Source organism: Humulus lupulus, chromosome 5, assembly GCF_963169125.1.
Source record: "Humulus lupulus chromosome 5, drHumLupu1.1, whole genome shotgun sequence".
NCBI lineage: Eukaryota > Viridiplantae > Streptophyta > Magnoliopsida > Rosales > Cannabaceae > Humulus > Humulus lupulus.
Window position 1 is genome coordinate 125,184,462 of NC_084797.1, and position 16,369 is coordinate 125,200,830.

At 40.2% G+C, this 16,369-nt stretch overlaps 1 protein-coding gene across 1 annotated transcript; it reads right to left on the minus strand.

Annotated features, from left to right (window-relative positions):
• Positions 1–12,931: 12,931 nt before the first annotated feature.
• On the minus strand, positions 12,932–13,738 carry LOC133779450 (uncharacterized). The gene has a single exon (XM_062219411.1). The coding sequence runs from the start codon at positions 13,736–13,738 to the stop codon at positions 12,932–12,934; it is 807 nt and encodes a 268-aa protein (XP_062075395.1).
• Between the last annotated feature and the right edge of the window lie 2,631 nt (positions 13,739–16,369).

Sequence of the window (16,369 nt, forward strand, 5' to 3'; positions counted from 1 at the left end):
GAGATCAAAGACTTCGACGTGATACTGGACATGGATTGGCTAGCAAGGCATGGCACAACCATCGACTGCAGATACAAGCAAATGATGTTCGAAACTCTTGACGGTCAGAGACTATGCTTTATGGGAAAGGTTTCAGGACTAGGTACACCGCTTATTTCATATCTCAAAGCTCAAAGGATGATAGAAAAATGATGTCATGCATTCTTAGCCAGCGTCATAGATGTGGTAAAGGAAACACCACTAAAAGTTGGAGACGTCTGCATCATAAACGAATTCCCAGAAGTATTTCCTGATGACTTACCAGGGTTTCCGCCAACTTAAGAAATTGACTTCACAATCGAACTAGTACCGGGCACCGAGCCTATCTCAAAGGCACCATATGGAATGGGACCTATCGAACTCAAGGAGTTAAAGACGCAGCTACAAGAGCTCTTAGACTTGAGTTTCATCAGACCAAGCCATTTGCCATGGGGAGCCTCGATTCTGTTTGTGAAGAAGAAGGACGAAAGCATGCGGATGTGTATAGACTACCGCGAGCTGAATAAGGTAACGATTAAGAATAAGCACCCGCTACCCTGGATCGATGACTTGTTTGATCAACTCCGAGGAGCAACCATGTTTTCAAAGATCGATTTATGGTTCGGGTATCACCAGCTCAAGGTACGGGAAGAGGATATTCCCAAGACAACTTTTAGAACTCGTTATGGACATTACGAGTTCTTAGTTATGTCTTTTGGTCTTACCAACACTCCAGCTGCATTTATGGACTTAATGAATTGGGTCTTCAAGGATTACTTGGACAAATTTATTGTAGTATTCATCGACGATATTTTGGTGTACTCTAAGGATGAATTCGAGCACGAGGAACATTTAAGAATGAACATGTTGCGACTAAAAAAGCATCAACTTCACGCCAAGTTCAAAAAGTGCGAATTTTGGCTTTCGCAAGTAGCATTCCTCGGCCAAATAGTATCCAAGGACGGAGATGCTGTAGACCCAGCTAAAGTAGAGGCTGTGAAGGATTGGCCAAGACCTTAGAATGCGTCATAGGTTAGAAGTTTTCTCGGGCTAGCAGGCTATTATCAGAGGTTTGTAGAAGGCTTTTCTAAGATAGCCACCCCGCTTACCAACCTGACCCGAAAACATCAAAAGTTCAACTGGACAAACAAGTGTGAAGAGAGCTTCCAGTTGCTTAAGGATAAGCTATGCTTAGCACTAGTACTTTGTGTACCGACACCCAATGACAAGTTTGTAGTCTACTGTTATGCGTCGAAGCAAGGTTTGGGTTGTGTACTGATGCAGAATGACAAAGTAATAGCCCACACCTCAAGGCCGCTGAAGGAATACGACCAACGCTATCCAACGCACGTTATGGAGTTGGCAGTGGTGGTCTTCGCATTGAAAATCTGGCGCCATTATCTTTATGGAGAACGATGTGAGATTTATGCGGACCACTGTAGATGTTGAAATCTACAATCGATTGAAGATGATCGTATGCGGGCACCGACAACCTGTAGAACAAAGAAGAGAGTAACTGGGAAACCTTGGGACACTGGAATGGTGCCGGCCGAAGGGACTCCGATGGTCAAGTTAGTAAGATTATTGATAATGCAATAATGAGAAGGAAAATGAATGACTGAGCTGAGTTACCACCTATCTTGACTGCGAAAATAAGTATGTAATTTCAGAGAGAAAAAAGAGTGAACTGTATATGAAAAGAGCTATGATGATTCAGATTGATTCCCCCCCTCTCAGTGACTGAGAGTGGCTTCTTATAGGAAGTTGTGGAAGAACGTTACTCATGATCCCTCCTTCTCCTTTGGAAGCGATCTTTTCCCACTGAATGAGGGAGATCGTTATCCACGAGGTCAGTTTGACTAATCATTTCTCAGTCCGTTTGGATGAGTGACGAGACTTAGTCTCGGGTGTGGGTCGGATCATTGAGTTCAATGTCGGGTCATGGGTAATGTTAACGTATGACTTGACCATATTGTTTTGACCCTATTGGACGTGACTTTGTGATTGTACCATTTAGGAGTCAGATAGCCCAAAACGGTCTTATTTGAGCATTCTTTGTCGATAACGTATGTGTGTTGACATATGATATTGGGCCTGAGCCCAAATTTGGCCCCTACAGTTTTGTCCCTACTCTTTGAGTTGAGTTTATCTCGAGTTAAAGAGTATAAATTTTAGTGCTCAAATAATCTCTAGAATTTCGATGTGAAAAGCCCAAATTTTGAGGTCCCCTGTTGAAATAGATTGATCGACCGGTTGTTTTATATGTTAAGTCAGTAGACGTTCGACTGGCACGGTTGAATGCTCTGGTAGTCTAAAACATGATTGTTGTATTATGTGGTGCATGTCCCATTCCGCAGGCATGTTACTGTGTGTTAAAAGTGCAGACGATATTCTGTGTCATTTGAGTTTGTGTAGGCAAGCTTCGTTTATGACCAGTCATGATTTTTAAGGAGTGGTTGAGATGAGAAACTTGGTCCAAGGGAATGGTGCCCTTGCTTTAGTAGTCATGTTGAGAGCTCAAGTCGTAATTAATTTTGATCATGAATTCCTAGATTTGAACACTCAAGCGTGAATGGTGTCATCCTGTATTGTTTTCTTTGGTCCTTGATAATATAGGGCACTCAAATCCATGTATACAAGCTGGAGTCGATCTTGAAAATTAATGAAATGAATAACAGTCAAAGTAAATTTTCAAAAATGTCATTGATGGAGTGCCAATCAATTTATCAAAAGAAATAAATAGCAGCCAATTTGTGAACATATTGTATTAGTGCTCAATCAATATAATAAGTAGCACTCAGTTTATATAATTCTAGAAGGAAGTATCACTCAAAAATGTTGTAGAGATAGTAATAGTCAATTGATGAAATAAGCATTCATTTTATGACTTGTGGTATAGCATTCTCTTGAGTGAGAATAAAAGTTGTAATAGTCAGTATGTAGGATTCATAGCAGTCACTTTTGTCTCTTGGTGTTGTGCTCGAGTGAGTTGATAATTTGGAGCAGTCAACTTATGACTCGTGGTGTGTGTATCAGTCAAGTAATTTCTAGCAATTTTTTTTATTATTATTATTTTATTTAAAAAGCAGATGGAATGAGTAACATTCAATTTAGAAAAATATTATTGGAGTGTCAGTCAATGAAATAAATAGCAGTCAACTTGTGAATATGTTGTAGAATTCGATCAATATAATAAGTAGCATAATATCTATTTAATCAATGATAGATAATGAGTTTATATTAAGTACTCGGTCACTATAGAAATTTTAGAAGGAGCACTAAATTTATAATTGTACAAAAAGTAATAGTTATTTTGCAAAAGTAGGTGTCCAATCAATAAGAGATATCAACTCAATCAATATCATTCACCAAATAGCTTTTTTTTACACACTTCAAGCATATATGTATATAGGGGGTTTCTTTGGTAGGGCTTTCAAAAAGAGCCCTATCGTAGGGTTCTTTTGTGTTTCTCCACCTTTGAACAGTTTTTGGCGCGATTTTTTTTTATGACCGTGTATATTGTAGTTATTTAGAGCATCCTGCAAATTTTCAGAAAATTCTGAATAATTTACAGTGTCGAAACACAAAAGAGCCCTACCGTAGGGCTCTTTTGTGTTTCGGCATGCAATAATCTGTTTTCGGCACTGTAAATTATTCGGAATTTTCTGAAAATTTGCAGGATGCTCTAAATAACTACAATATACATGATCATAAAAAAAAATCGCGCCGAAAACTGTTCACGGGTTGAAAAACACAAAAAATCCCTACGGTAGGGCTCTTTTTGAAAGCCCTACCAAAGAATTACCCTATGTATATATACATATATTTTATGGGCCATACCCATATATATAATAATATTTTCAAAAAAATAAAAAATATTTAAGTACAACATTTATGTCATTACCTCAGTATTTTGTCCACTAGTAGAGAAAAAACTTCAAAAGATTATACGACAACATAATACAATCATATATTTCAAACATATACCCAAAGGATCACAAAGGCTTACCTTTCGGTTTTTTGGCGATTGAGCTCCTTCTTCAGCTTCTGGCTTCTTCATTTGTTTCTTTTTTCTTTGGCAAAACCTGTGTAAGTCACGAAATGGGGCTGACTTTGATTTTGTGTGCCCATTATTGTTGGTGAACTTTGTTGTTTTGAAAAACCTGTGTGTATTTATGTATATAGATATGTTTATATACAAATATTTGGAGAATATTATTTCAGTTTGCTAGGCATTTTCAGGAGCTATTTCATTTATATTTAGGTTTCTCTTTGTAATTTGAAGGATTTGAAGCTTGAGCACCTTTTTATTGTATTGAGGTTAGTTCTCTCTACAACTTTTTTATTGTTGTTGATTGTTTGAATCATTGTGTTGATTTCTAGAATGCTTGAGATTTTAGGGTTTGTTCCAAAATTTGTTCTTTAAGCTTGGAAAAGATTTAGTTTTTTGATCCAATTTGATTTTGTAGTATTTTCATGGGCCTGTTTATAGGCCTATCTTTTGAATATAATTGATTTTGATTATTTTGGTACTTGAGTGCTATTGTTTATTTTTCATTTGATTGTTGGTACTATTTTGAAGAAATTGACTGCTAGTGCTACCCCATTTTTATTTGTAAAAGTTGATTGTGGGTGCTTTTTCACTTTTGCTTGTAAAAATTGACTGTGGGTGTTTTTTCACTTTTGCTTGTAAAAATTGACCGTAGGTGCTCTCTCACTTTCATTCGTAAAAGTTGACTGTGGGTGTTTAATCATTAGTTTTGAATTTTCTATATGTGATGTTTGATCACGAAAGTTGACTGCTCTTTAACATATGTTAATTTGCTTAGGTTGACTGAAGCAAAATATGTCCAAGTTTAAGTATTGAATTGTCACTAGTGGTGAATGTAGAGTTTTGGATTGATGAATCTAGACTTTGCTATAGAGCAGAGTTCTCACGCTATGGGATATACGGACAATGCCGTGGAGAACAATGATAGTTTTTGTCAAATTGTATGATTGAGGATGTTGAGAGTGATGGGATCCCAATGGGGGTTCCATTTGACCGAGTTACTCTTGTGCAAAATCTTGATTGTGACAAAATAAATATGGGCGCAACACTTTTTGGGAGTGGAGAGGAGCCAGAGAAAATAGGTTTCATGATTGGTCCATCAGGTTGTGAACATTATGAATGTCAAGTTGAGTGCTCCGGTCGTCCTACTAGGTTCCTTAACGTAAACCCTGAATGCACCTTGACAAGTAGAGATTTGCAAAACTGGAGAGTTGCTTATAATATACCTTCAAAGGTGGAAATGAGATTGCCTAAATCTTATGAGAGGGTTGACTGGGATATGAGAGATTGGGTGTGTCTTTACAAGGCAGCTTTTGATTGTGGATTTCGGTTCCCTTTCACTCCTTTGGTGACCGAGATACTTAGTCTCTATGAAATATCCACTGGCAACTTATGCCAAATAGTTGGAGACTGCTTCTAAGCCTTGGGCACTTTATTGAAAGATTTGGTATTATAGTGGATCCCATAATTTTTAGGAAATGTTATTATGCTAAAGAACACGATAGAGAGAAGGGTCGAGTACAATTCGTTTGTCACTCTAGGAAAAAACCATTTGTAACCACTTTGACTAAGGCTAATGATTCAGCCTGTAAGGAAGCATATTGCTTCTTTAGAGGTAGTGGTTTGTTTGAGCCGGGGGTTGAAAGGAGTTTTCCATTCTCTTGGCGGATCTTGAGTGAGTGTTGAATTGTATGCTTTTATTGTGACGAATACGTATGTTTTACTAATGTTGACGTATGGTTTTTGGTGCAGATACAGACCTTGGTGCTCAACCTTACACGGACGAGCTAGTTGATCAAATTATTGAGGATATTGAATCTATAAAAGAGGAGCATCGTAATTTCAGAAAGTTTCTTCCCAATGATTGTCGGCGAAAATCACAAGACAGTTACAACGAAGGTATCTCTAAACTTCAATCCCTTGAACACATTCACATCCTTGTTCTGACTCGAGAACTTGAGAAGGTTGGAATTGAGTTATTGTTTTGACTCACTTGACCGAAGAGCAATGTATGTTTGCAGACAAGATGTCTCAAAAAAGAGTGATCAAAATACCCAAAGCTAGTGATGCTATGGCTAAAGCTAAACTGACAATAGCTAAGAGGCGAAAGACAAGTGGGTCCAAACAAGTTTTCGAGATTGACTTTTCTGATATTCCGCTAACCCAATCTTCTTTGGGTACATGTACTACTATCAAGAGGAAAGTTAACTTTCTTGACCCAGAGGTCCCTGATGAGACTGTCCTACGAATTCCTCATACAGTGCCGGTTTACCAGAACCCTGCATCGATTGAAGGACATGTAAGTGGACTGCTTCATCCTGCTGATCGAGAATGATTGAATGATCTTGGTCGAGTTGGGGCTGCCAACTATAGAGTAGCTAAGTCTTACAAGGTAAGGATGTTGTTTATTGCCTTATTATTGTGTTTATTTCTTTTAGCTCTTTTTAAACTTGGATGTAATGTATGTAGATTCTTTAAGCCATGATTTACATTCGAGAAGATTATCCTGTCTTGGAGAAGAAGACTAGAATTTTGGCCAATAATAACGCTTCCCTAAAGCTGGAGATTGAGAAGCATGTATAGAAAGAGCGCCAATCTGAAGATCTCATTAAATCTCTAAAGGATGAGCTTGAGAAGGTGAAGCAAGAGCTGAATAATGAGAAGAAAAAGGCAGAGGACCTTGCCTCTGATTTTGAGCAGGTTGCTTTGACTGCTGTTATCAAGACTCGTGGAGAACTAATGATCGAGTACAAGGAAGGAAAGTCCAATGACTGGGATGTGGATGGTGAGATAGAAACTTACTGTGCCCACATGGGTTTGGATGTTGATAGTGAAGGAGCTAAACAATTTGAAGATGCTTTTGTTGTGAATATCGAAGAAGTGGCTGCTGAGATCCATGATCTTGGTACTACAAAGGATCGTGAAGGACCTCATACAAATGCTTAGTTTCATTTCATGTTTTGCTTAATGGTTCATGTATCTGAGTGTTTTGATAATTGACATTTTCCTTGTACAAGTCCCCTTTTTGAATTCATCTTTTGTATTGTTTGCCTAGCGGGGTTCGATGACTGCTAGAAGAAATATTTGTCTTTTTATGGTGTTCTAAATGAGTGTTAAAATTTCTCCTTACATTTTTGAATTTGAATGATTGATAAACATTTTGAATGATTGATAGACATAGTAGTAATTTTAACAAATATAATATTTGAAGAGAATAGATAAGTGTATAGTTTAGTTTAAGTTGAGCGTACCATAGGTTACCATAGATCATTGTCATAATATGAAGGTGGTTAAGACTCTAAATGTCTTTTGCAAGAATTCTTGATTGCTTCAACTTTGATAACGTCTATACTCCTTACTCCCCAGTTTGAGTGTGAGTGATGAGGTTGGTCATAGTCAAACTCTTTCGTCTGGACTGAAGGTAACACTTTAGTATCTGGGAGCATGTGCTTGTGTGAACATGATTTCTTGAGGTCCTGTCTAATGATGGAGTCATTGGAAGAAATGAACTTGTGACTATAAGATTCTTGATTCCATAAATTGTATCTGGGAAGGTAGTCGACGGCAGGGCCATCGACTCTCCGATGCTAAAGTCAGTAGAGTATTTGAGATGAAATAAATTGAAAATAAGTTAAGTGTTGAATACATTACAAATACTTTGGCATGATCTTGCTCGTTCATGATTTTATTTGAGTATGATCGTATGAGTGCTCACAACCTGGGCACTTATGGTTAAAATTGATTGCTAGTTTGACCACTCTGGGCTTCGAGGATAGATTGACTCATTTGTGTGATTGGGGGTGCAGTCGACGACATAGTTGTTGACTATCTGATGCTTAAGTCAGTATATTATTCATAGAAAGTGTAATCGACAAAGTTTGAGTTAGAAATGATACTATTTTAGAAGAGTGGCATTCCAGCTGTTTCCTATTTCTCGACCATCATCCGCTTGAAGTCGATATGCCCTTGTCCAATGACCTTGGTGATTTTATAGGGGCCTTCCCAATTGGGGCCCAATTTACCAACTCCTGCCTCTTTAGTGTTTTGAAATACCTGGTGGAGCACCCAATCACCATCCTTGAACGTTCGTGCTCGGATGTTTTTGTTGAAATGTCGAGCGACCTTCAGTTTGTATGCTGCAACTCTAACCAAGGCTTGCTCTCTCTCTTCATTTAGTGAATCGAGCTCGAGGTTCATATTCTGCTAGTTCTGATTATCAGTCAAGTATTCAAACCTAGGGGTAGGAATGCCTATTTCTACTGGGATGACTGCCTCTATTCTGAAGGTGAGCGAGAATGGGGTCTCACCGGTAAAGGTTTTTGCAGTTGTGAGATGTTATCCGTAAAATTAGCATTGGTGACGTGGCAAGTGATCCCTGGACACGTGGCTGACACCTGGAAACGTTCTGCTAGAGTATCGACCAGAAGGCACATTAGAAGCAGTGCAAGCCTGTCTTACCTGCGACCAGTCTGGTCGATAGTTCCGTGTACAAGGCGAAATTAATGGGAAGATCTTTATGAATCCCGAATTTATCTCACACAATCTCCTGAGTATCCGATTCAGGAAAGAATATCTGTAACAATCTTTTGTAATCCCCCTTGAGCCTATAAATAGCAAGAGATAGCTCAAGGGAGAGGACTTTTGGCTTTTGAAACCGTGAGAGATTATAGTAATTATCCTAGGAATATTGTATTGTTCTTCAGAAAGTGGTGAAACTCATTGGACCATAGTTCTTTGATCACTCTTCTGGTTTTTATATCAATATCATTCTAAGTGGACGTAGGTCATTACCAGATCTTGGGGCCGAACCACTATAAAATACTCTGTCTTATTTACTTTTGTCATTACGTTCTTCTCATCTCTTTCATTCATATCAAGCATATTCTGAATCCGTGTCAGTTGGCCAAATCGTGGGTCAACATGAGATAAGACCATAGAACACCAGGCAACTCGTCTGCCTACCTTCCTTTTGCCTTCTCTAACCTCTTTTTCAATGTGTTGATAACAATCTTGTTTGTTGAATTTGCTTGACTGTTGGCTTGTGGGTATCTTGGGGTCGAAAATGAGAGTTGGATTCCCCATTCTTTGCAGAAGTTCTGGAATTCTAAACTTACAAATTGCGAGCCATTGTCTGTGACTATCTCTTTTGGCACTCCAAACTTGCATATTATATTTTTCTAGACAAAATTCTTAACTTCGAGATCTCTTACCTTTGCAAATGCTTCTGCTTCGACCCATTTGGTAAAATAGTCTGTCAGTGCTAGCATGAATACTCATTGTCCTAGAGCGGTTGGCATCTTCCTTACTATGTCCATCCCCCACTTCATGAAAGTCCAAGGTGCTAGAGTTGAATGTAGCTTTTCTGGTGGCATATGTGAGATTTGGGCGAATCGTTGGCATTTGTCACATTTTAGCAAAAAGTTGAGTGAATCTACTCTCATGGTTGGCCAATAGTATCCGGTAGTTAACGCCCTATTGCTGAGAATTCTTGAACCTGAGTGGTTGCCGCACTCACCTTCATGTAACTCTGTAAGAACATAGTGTGTTTTTGCTGGAGTGAGACACCTATGTAAGGGCCCCAGAATATGATCGTTTGTATAATTTTCCATCATATAAAGTGAACCTTGCGGCCTTGGCTCTAATCTTTCGAGATTCACTCCTGTCTTGCGGGAGTGTGCCATCAGTCAGATATTGGATTATGGGTGTCATCCAACTGATGTTCTCCGACACATCCTTGACTTCCTCTTGAGGTTTCTACACCGCTGGCCACTGCATGTAGATGAATGGAATTGTGACTCCATTCTTGGTTTGAATTATTGACCCTAGGTTGGCTAGTGCATCAGCATGACTATTTTTGATCCTCGGCACTTGATTGAGGGATATTTTTGTGAAGCTTGACAGTCTTTCTTTTACAGCCTGGAGGTACGCCACCATTTTTGAGTCTTTGGCCTGCTATGTACCATTGAATTGATTTACTATAAGTTGGGAATCTGACATGATCTCAAGAATCTTGATATTCATCTCCTTGGCAAGATTGAGCCCAACAATGAGTGCATCGTACTCAGTTTCATTATCAGTCGCTTTGAAGTCATACTTGATTGCTCGTTGAATGACATCTCATTGGGGTGAGGTCAGAACAACTCCTAAACCGCATCCTCTACTGTTGCTTGAACCATCTATTGACAGCTTCCACTTAGAGTCAGATTGTTCTTTCAAGCACAACAAATCTTTTTCTGCTTGTACCTGCATGTCACTAGAAAAATCCGCAATAAAGTCAACTAATACTTGATATTTGATTGCTGTCCTTGGTTGGAATGTGATGTCGTATTCACTGAGTTCCACTGCCCACTTGGTGAGTCTTCCTGAGAGCTCTGGCTTGTGTAGGATATTGCGAAGTGGATATTGAGTCAATACCACAATAGGGTGGCATTGAAAGTAGGGTCTGAGTTTGCGTCCTGCTGTGACAAGTGCTAGAGCCAACTTCTCAAGTTGGTTGTGTCTTGTTTCTGCATCAAGAAGAGTCTTTGAGACATAATAGACGGGTTGTTGCCTCCCTTTCTCTTCTCTGATTAACACAGCGCTGACTGCTGTCCCTGAGATGACTAGGTACATGTATAGTGATTCACCATCTCTTGGTTTTGCTAAGAGTGGAGGTGAGGCGAGGTATTCTTTAAGTTGTCTAAGTGCGTCTTCACATTCCTCTGTCCACTCAAAGTCCTTTGTCTTTCTAAGTGTCAAGAAGAACAGATGACAACATTCAGAGGATTTTAAAATAAAACGGCTGAGTGCTGCTATTCTCCCAGATAGGCGTTGGACGTCTTTAACTGATTTTGGCAATTGAATGTTCTGTATGGAGCATATTTGATCTGGGTTTGCTTCGACTCCTCGCTTTGCGACTAAGTACCCTAGAAATTTTCCTGAAGAAACACCAAAAGAACACTTGGCAGGGTTGAGTTTCATATTATATTTTTTAAGTACCTGGAATGAATGTTCGAGATGATCGAGGTGGTCTGTTGTTGCTAGAGACTTGACGAGCATGTCGTCAATATATACTTCCATCGACTTTCCTAGCATGTTTGCGAACATCCGATTAACCAATCTCTGATATGATGCACCATCGTTCTTAAGTTCGAACGGCATGACCTTGTAACAGAAGGTTCCTCGCTCCATGATGAATGATGTCTTCTCTTGGTCATTTGGTTGCATAAGGATCCAGTTGTACCCACAAAATGCATCCATGAAGCAAAGGAGCTCATGTCCGGCTGTGGCATCAACAAGCATGTCAATGTGCGGGAGCGGGAATGAATATTTGGGGCACACCTTGTTGAGGTCTGTGAAATTAATGCAAATCATCCACTTCCCATTCTTTTTTTGAACGACAACTACATTGGCCAGCCAATCTGGATAATTGACCTCTCTAACTGATCCGATGTCGATGAGCTTTTGAATTTCTTCATTGATCACTCTGTTACGTTCCGGAGCAAACTTCCTTCTTTTCTGCTTGACTAGAGGGAAGTCAGGGTCTAGCTGCAGCTTATGCATAACAATGTTAGAGTCTATACCTGTCATATCTTTGTGAGACCAAGCGAAGCAGTCATGGTGCTTAATAAGAAATTCGATCAATCTAGCTCGTACTGGTGTGAGTTTGGCTCCAATTTGAACTTTGTGCTCTGGGAATTCCTTACTAATGCTCACTTCATCAAGCTCCTCCATGTTAGGCTCATCTGGGGCAATCATTGTACTTGATTGTTGTAGTTGCTATATGGTGGGTTATTTTTCTTTCAAAGTGCTCTGATAACAATCTCGCGCTGTTTTTTGTGCCCCCGATATCTGTTTTACTCCCCATGGTGTTGGAAATTTTACCACTTGGTGGTATGTGGATGGCAAAGCTTTCATCTCATGGATCCATGGTCGGCCAAGGATGGCATTGTATGAAGAAGGACAATTAAAAACAATGAACTTGGTTTGGAGGTTTACTCCTTCTACCCAAACATGCAGGTTGATTTCTCCAATCGAGTGCTTCTGCTCACCATTGAACCCGATTAGGACTGTAGATTTTCAGATGATTGTTGACTCATCAACTTTCATGTCCCTGAGAGCATTGAGGAATAAAATGTTAGCAGAACTTCCATTATCGATCAATACACGTTTAATGAAGCAATTTGCAATATATAATGAAACGACTAAAGCATCATGATGAGGGTGAAGAAAATCTGTGGTTTCGTTATTGACAAAGCAGATGGTTTGTCCAGCGACTGTCTCTGGCTTTCTAGGCTTTCCTTGGTTGTTGACGGGTTCACGTGCATGACGTTTAGCTGCTGAATACGTAATACCACTAACTTTTGATCCTCCTGAAATCACATTTACGGTCCTTGCATTTTGAGGGGGTTCAGGTGGATTTTCTTGTCTTTTGTCCCCTTCTGCTATGGAAGCTTTGCCTTTATCAGAAAGGAAATCGTGTAGTTGTCCTCAGCGAAGGAGTCCTGCAACTTCAAACTTGAGTGCTATACATTCAACTGTGGTGTGTTCGTGGTTGCTATAAAATTCACACCATTTGGTCATATCTTTCAAAGCTTCTGACTTTTGAATCTTTCTAGGCCACTTGACTTTATTTCCCATGCCTTTCATCATAGCAACCACTTCAACAGGGTCTATAGTCAGAGTATATTCCGGAATTGGTGCTTTGTCTTGGTAGCTTCTAAACCTTTGGGATGATTGTCCTCTCTCTTGATAATCACGAGATCATTGTGGTGGAGCTCTTCCACCACCTTGAAATGGTGTGGATCTGTTGGTTGGATAAGGTTCAGCATGATAAGATGACTTGCACTCTACTCGTTTTGGACCCTGACTCTCATGAGAATTTCAATAGTTAGAGATCGATTGTCTGTTAGACTTGTCCTCCTCCCATTTTATTTGAGCCCATGCTTTGGAATGAACATCCTCCATTGTCTTGCAAGGATATTTAGTTAGCTCTTTATAAAGGTCAGATTCTACCAGAAGGCCTTTTTGGAAGGCTGTGACGGCTGTGTCCACGTTGCAGGCCGTAATTGACACCTTCTTAGCATTGAACCTTGCTACATAATCTCTTAAAGATTCATCCCTTCTTTGCCTAATTCTGTAGAGGTCATCTGATAGCTTCTCCAGTTTCCTGCTACTAGCAAACTGCTTTACAAAAACATCAGTCAATTGAGCAAATGAAGCAATAGAATTATTAAGCAAGTTTGTATACCATTGAAGGGCAGGGCCAACCTGACTGGACCCAAACCCCTTACACATACACGCCATACGTAACTCGTGAGGTATAGCGGCAGTAAACATCCTCTGCTTGTAGCTAGCTATGTGGTCATTGGGATCAGTCGTTCCATCATACATTTTCATCAGTGGGAACACAAATTTTTTTGGCATTTCCACTAAGGAAATTGCATCTACAAAGGGTGAATCTGCAAAGCTGATAGGTAGGCTCTTTTTAATGAGAGTTGGCACCCCTGGAATTCGTTGGATCATGGCCTCCATGCTTTCTAGTTTCCGTGCAATTATTTGTTCAATAAAATCTTCTTGAGTAGGCGTAACATTCTTTCCTGCATTCACAATAGAGGGTGTTAAATCAATAGTCATATTATTTGGTACAGCAAGGGATTGTTGGTTTTGAGAGCTTTCAGGAGCAGTCATGTTGGTTAGGTTGACTATTGGTGGAATAACTATTGGAGGAATGGCTGATGAGTTGACTGCTGAAGGAATGGCCGACGAGTTGACTGCTGGAGGAATGGTCGATGAAGTTGACTGTAAACCCACATTCTGATTGACCGTGTTGGATGTGGTTGTTTATTGTCCGACCGCGACGGTAGTTGCTCCCATTGCTGATGGCTGTCCGGTCACTTGGCTTTATCCTCCTATTGGGGTTGTGTCAAGTGATTGCATTGGAACAATTGGAACTTGGAATCTTCCTCGACTAGCATCTGGTGTTGTTATTGAAGCAATCAATGACTCAAGTTAGGCCTTCAGCGCAGCATTTTCCTCCATGGACGATGCATTTTCTCATTCCATTGCTTGAGTGCGCTCCATGTTCTCTTTCATCTGAGCTGTAAGAGCGGCGAGTTGGTCATGGACGTTGGGCTGCTCCACATTGATCTTTCCTTCCTCCATATGCTCTACCATTGTCCTAGCGGTGGTTGACTGAATGGTAAGAGTCAAAACACTTTGCTCAGTTGCAACTTGTCAGGGCCCCATGGTGGGCGCCAAATTGTAGATGTTGAAATCCACAATCGATTGAAGATGATCATATGCGGGCCCCGACATCCTATAGAATAGAGAAGAGTGTAACTGGGAAACCTTGGGACACCGGGATGGTGCCGGCCGAAGGGACTCCGATGGTCAAGTCAGTAAGATTATTAATAACGCAATAATGAGAAGGAAAATGAATGACTGAGCTAAGTTACCACCTATCTTGACTGCGAAAATAAGTATGTAATTTTAGAGAGAAAGAGAGTGAACTGTATATGAGAAGAGCTGTGATGATTTAGATTGATTCCCCCCTTCTCAGTGATTGAGAGTGGCTTCTTATAGGTAGCTGTGGAAGAACGTTACTCAAGATCCCTCCTTCTCCTTTGGAAGCGCTCTTTTCCCACTTTATGAGGGAGATCGTTATCCATGTGGTCAGTTTGACTAACCATTTCTCAGTCCGTTTAGATGAGTGACGAGACTTAGTCTCGGGTGTGGGTCGGATCACTGAGTTCAATGTCGAGTCATGGGTAATGTTAACGTATGACTTGGCCATATTGTTTTGGGCCTATTGGCCGTGGCTTTGTGATAGTACCATTTAGGAGTCAGATAGCCCGATTCGGTCTTATTTGAGCATTCTTTGTCGATAACGCATGTGTGCTAACATATGAGCTCAACATGAGGCAGCGCAGGTGGTTAGAATTAGTGAAGGATTATGACTGCAAAATCCTATACCACCCGGGAAAAGAAAACGTAGTTGCTGATGCACTAAGTAGAACAGTCGCTTCAGCAAGAGCTGATCAATGCCAGAATAGAAGTAGTCATTGGTAAACTGGCTAACTTATCCATCTAGTCAAGTCTTCTAGAAGATATACAGATCGGGCAAGGGCATGATGACACATTAGTATCTCACATAGCTGTAGTCAAAGAAGGCAAGGCCACATATTTCTCTCTATCAAGACAAGGGTTCTTAAGGTATGAGGACTGGGTATGCATGCCGAATGATCATGGTATTAAGATGAAGATCTTAGAAGAAGCGCACAATACCCCATACTCAGTTCACCCAGGGTCAACCAAGATGACTCATGACCTTAAAGCATTGTATTGGTGGCCAGGAATGAAGAAAGATGTAGCAGAGTATGTGTCTAAATGCTTAGTATGCCTGCAAGTTAAAGCAGAACATCAACAGCCAGCAAGCTTATTGCAACTGCTTAGTATCCCAAAATGGAAGTGGGAAGACATAGCCATGGATTTCTTGACGGGACTACCACGAAAAAATAAGCAGCACGGCTCGACTTGGGTAGTAGTAGATAGACTAACCAAGTCAGCTCACTTCCTGCCTGTTAAGACTACATACACAACAGATCAGTACGAAGACGTTTATGTCCGAGAAATAGTACGACTGCATGGAATCCCTAAGACTATAGTATCTGATAAAGGATTAGTGTTTACATCTAGATTTTGGGGAAGATTGCAGCAAGCCATGGGTACAAATTTAAGTCTTAGCACGACATTTCATCCTCAGACTGATGGTCAGTCTAAGCGTACCATACATATTTTAGAGGATATGTTGTGTGCTTGTGTACTCGATTTTGGAGGATCATGGAGTAAGTATTTGCCACTTAATAGCTACCAATCAATGATCGGGGTGGCACCCTATGAGTTACTTTATGGAAGGGGGTATCGATTGTCGTTATATTGGGACGAGGTAGGAGAAAGGAAACTTCTTGGACCCGAAGCTATTAGAGAAGCTCAGAATGCAGTGGCACTGATTAGAAAGCGTATACTCACTGCTCAAAGCCGACAGAAAAGTTATGCAGATGCCAAGCGGCGTGATGTGGAATTCAAAGTCGGAGATCAAGTCTTCTTAAAGATATCTCCTATGAAAGGTGTGAAGCGATTTCAGAAGAAAGGCAAACTTAGTCCCCGGTTTATAGGTCCTTTTGAGATATTGGACAAGGTGGGAACATTTGCATATAGATTAGCCCTATCACCAATTCTAGCAGATATCCATAATGTGTTCCAGATCTCGATGCTGCGTAGATATGTGTTAGACCCATCTCACTTCCTCAAGTACGATAC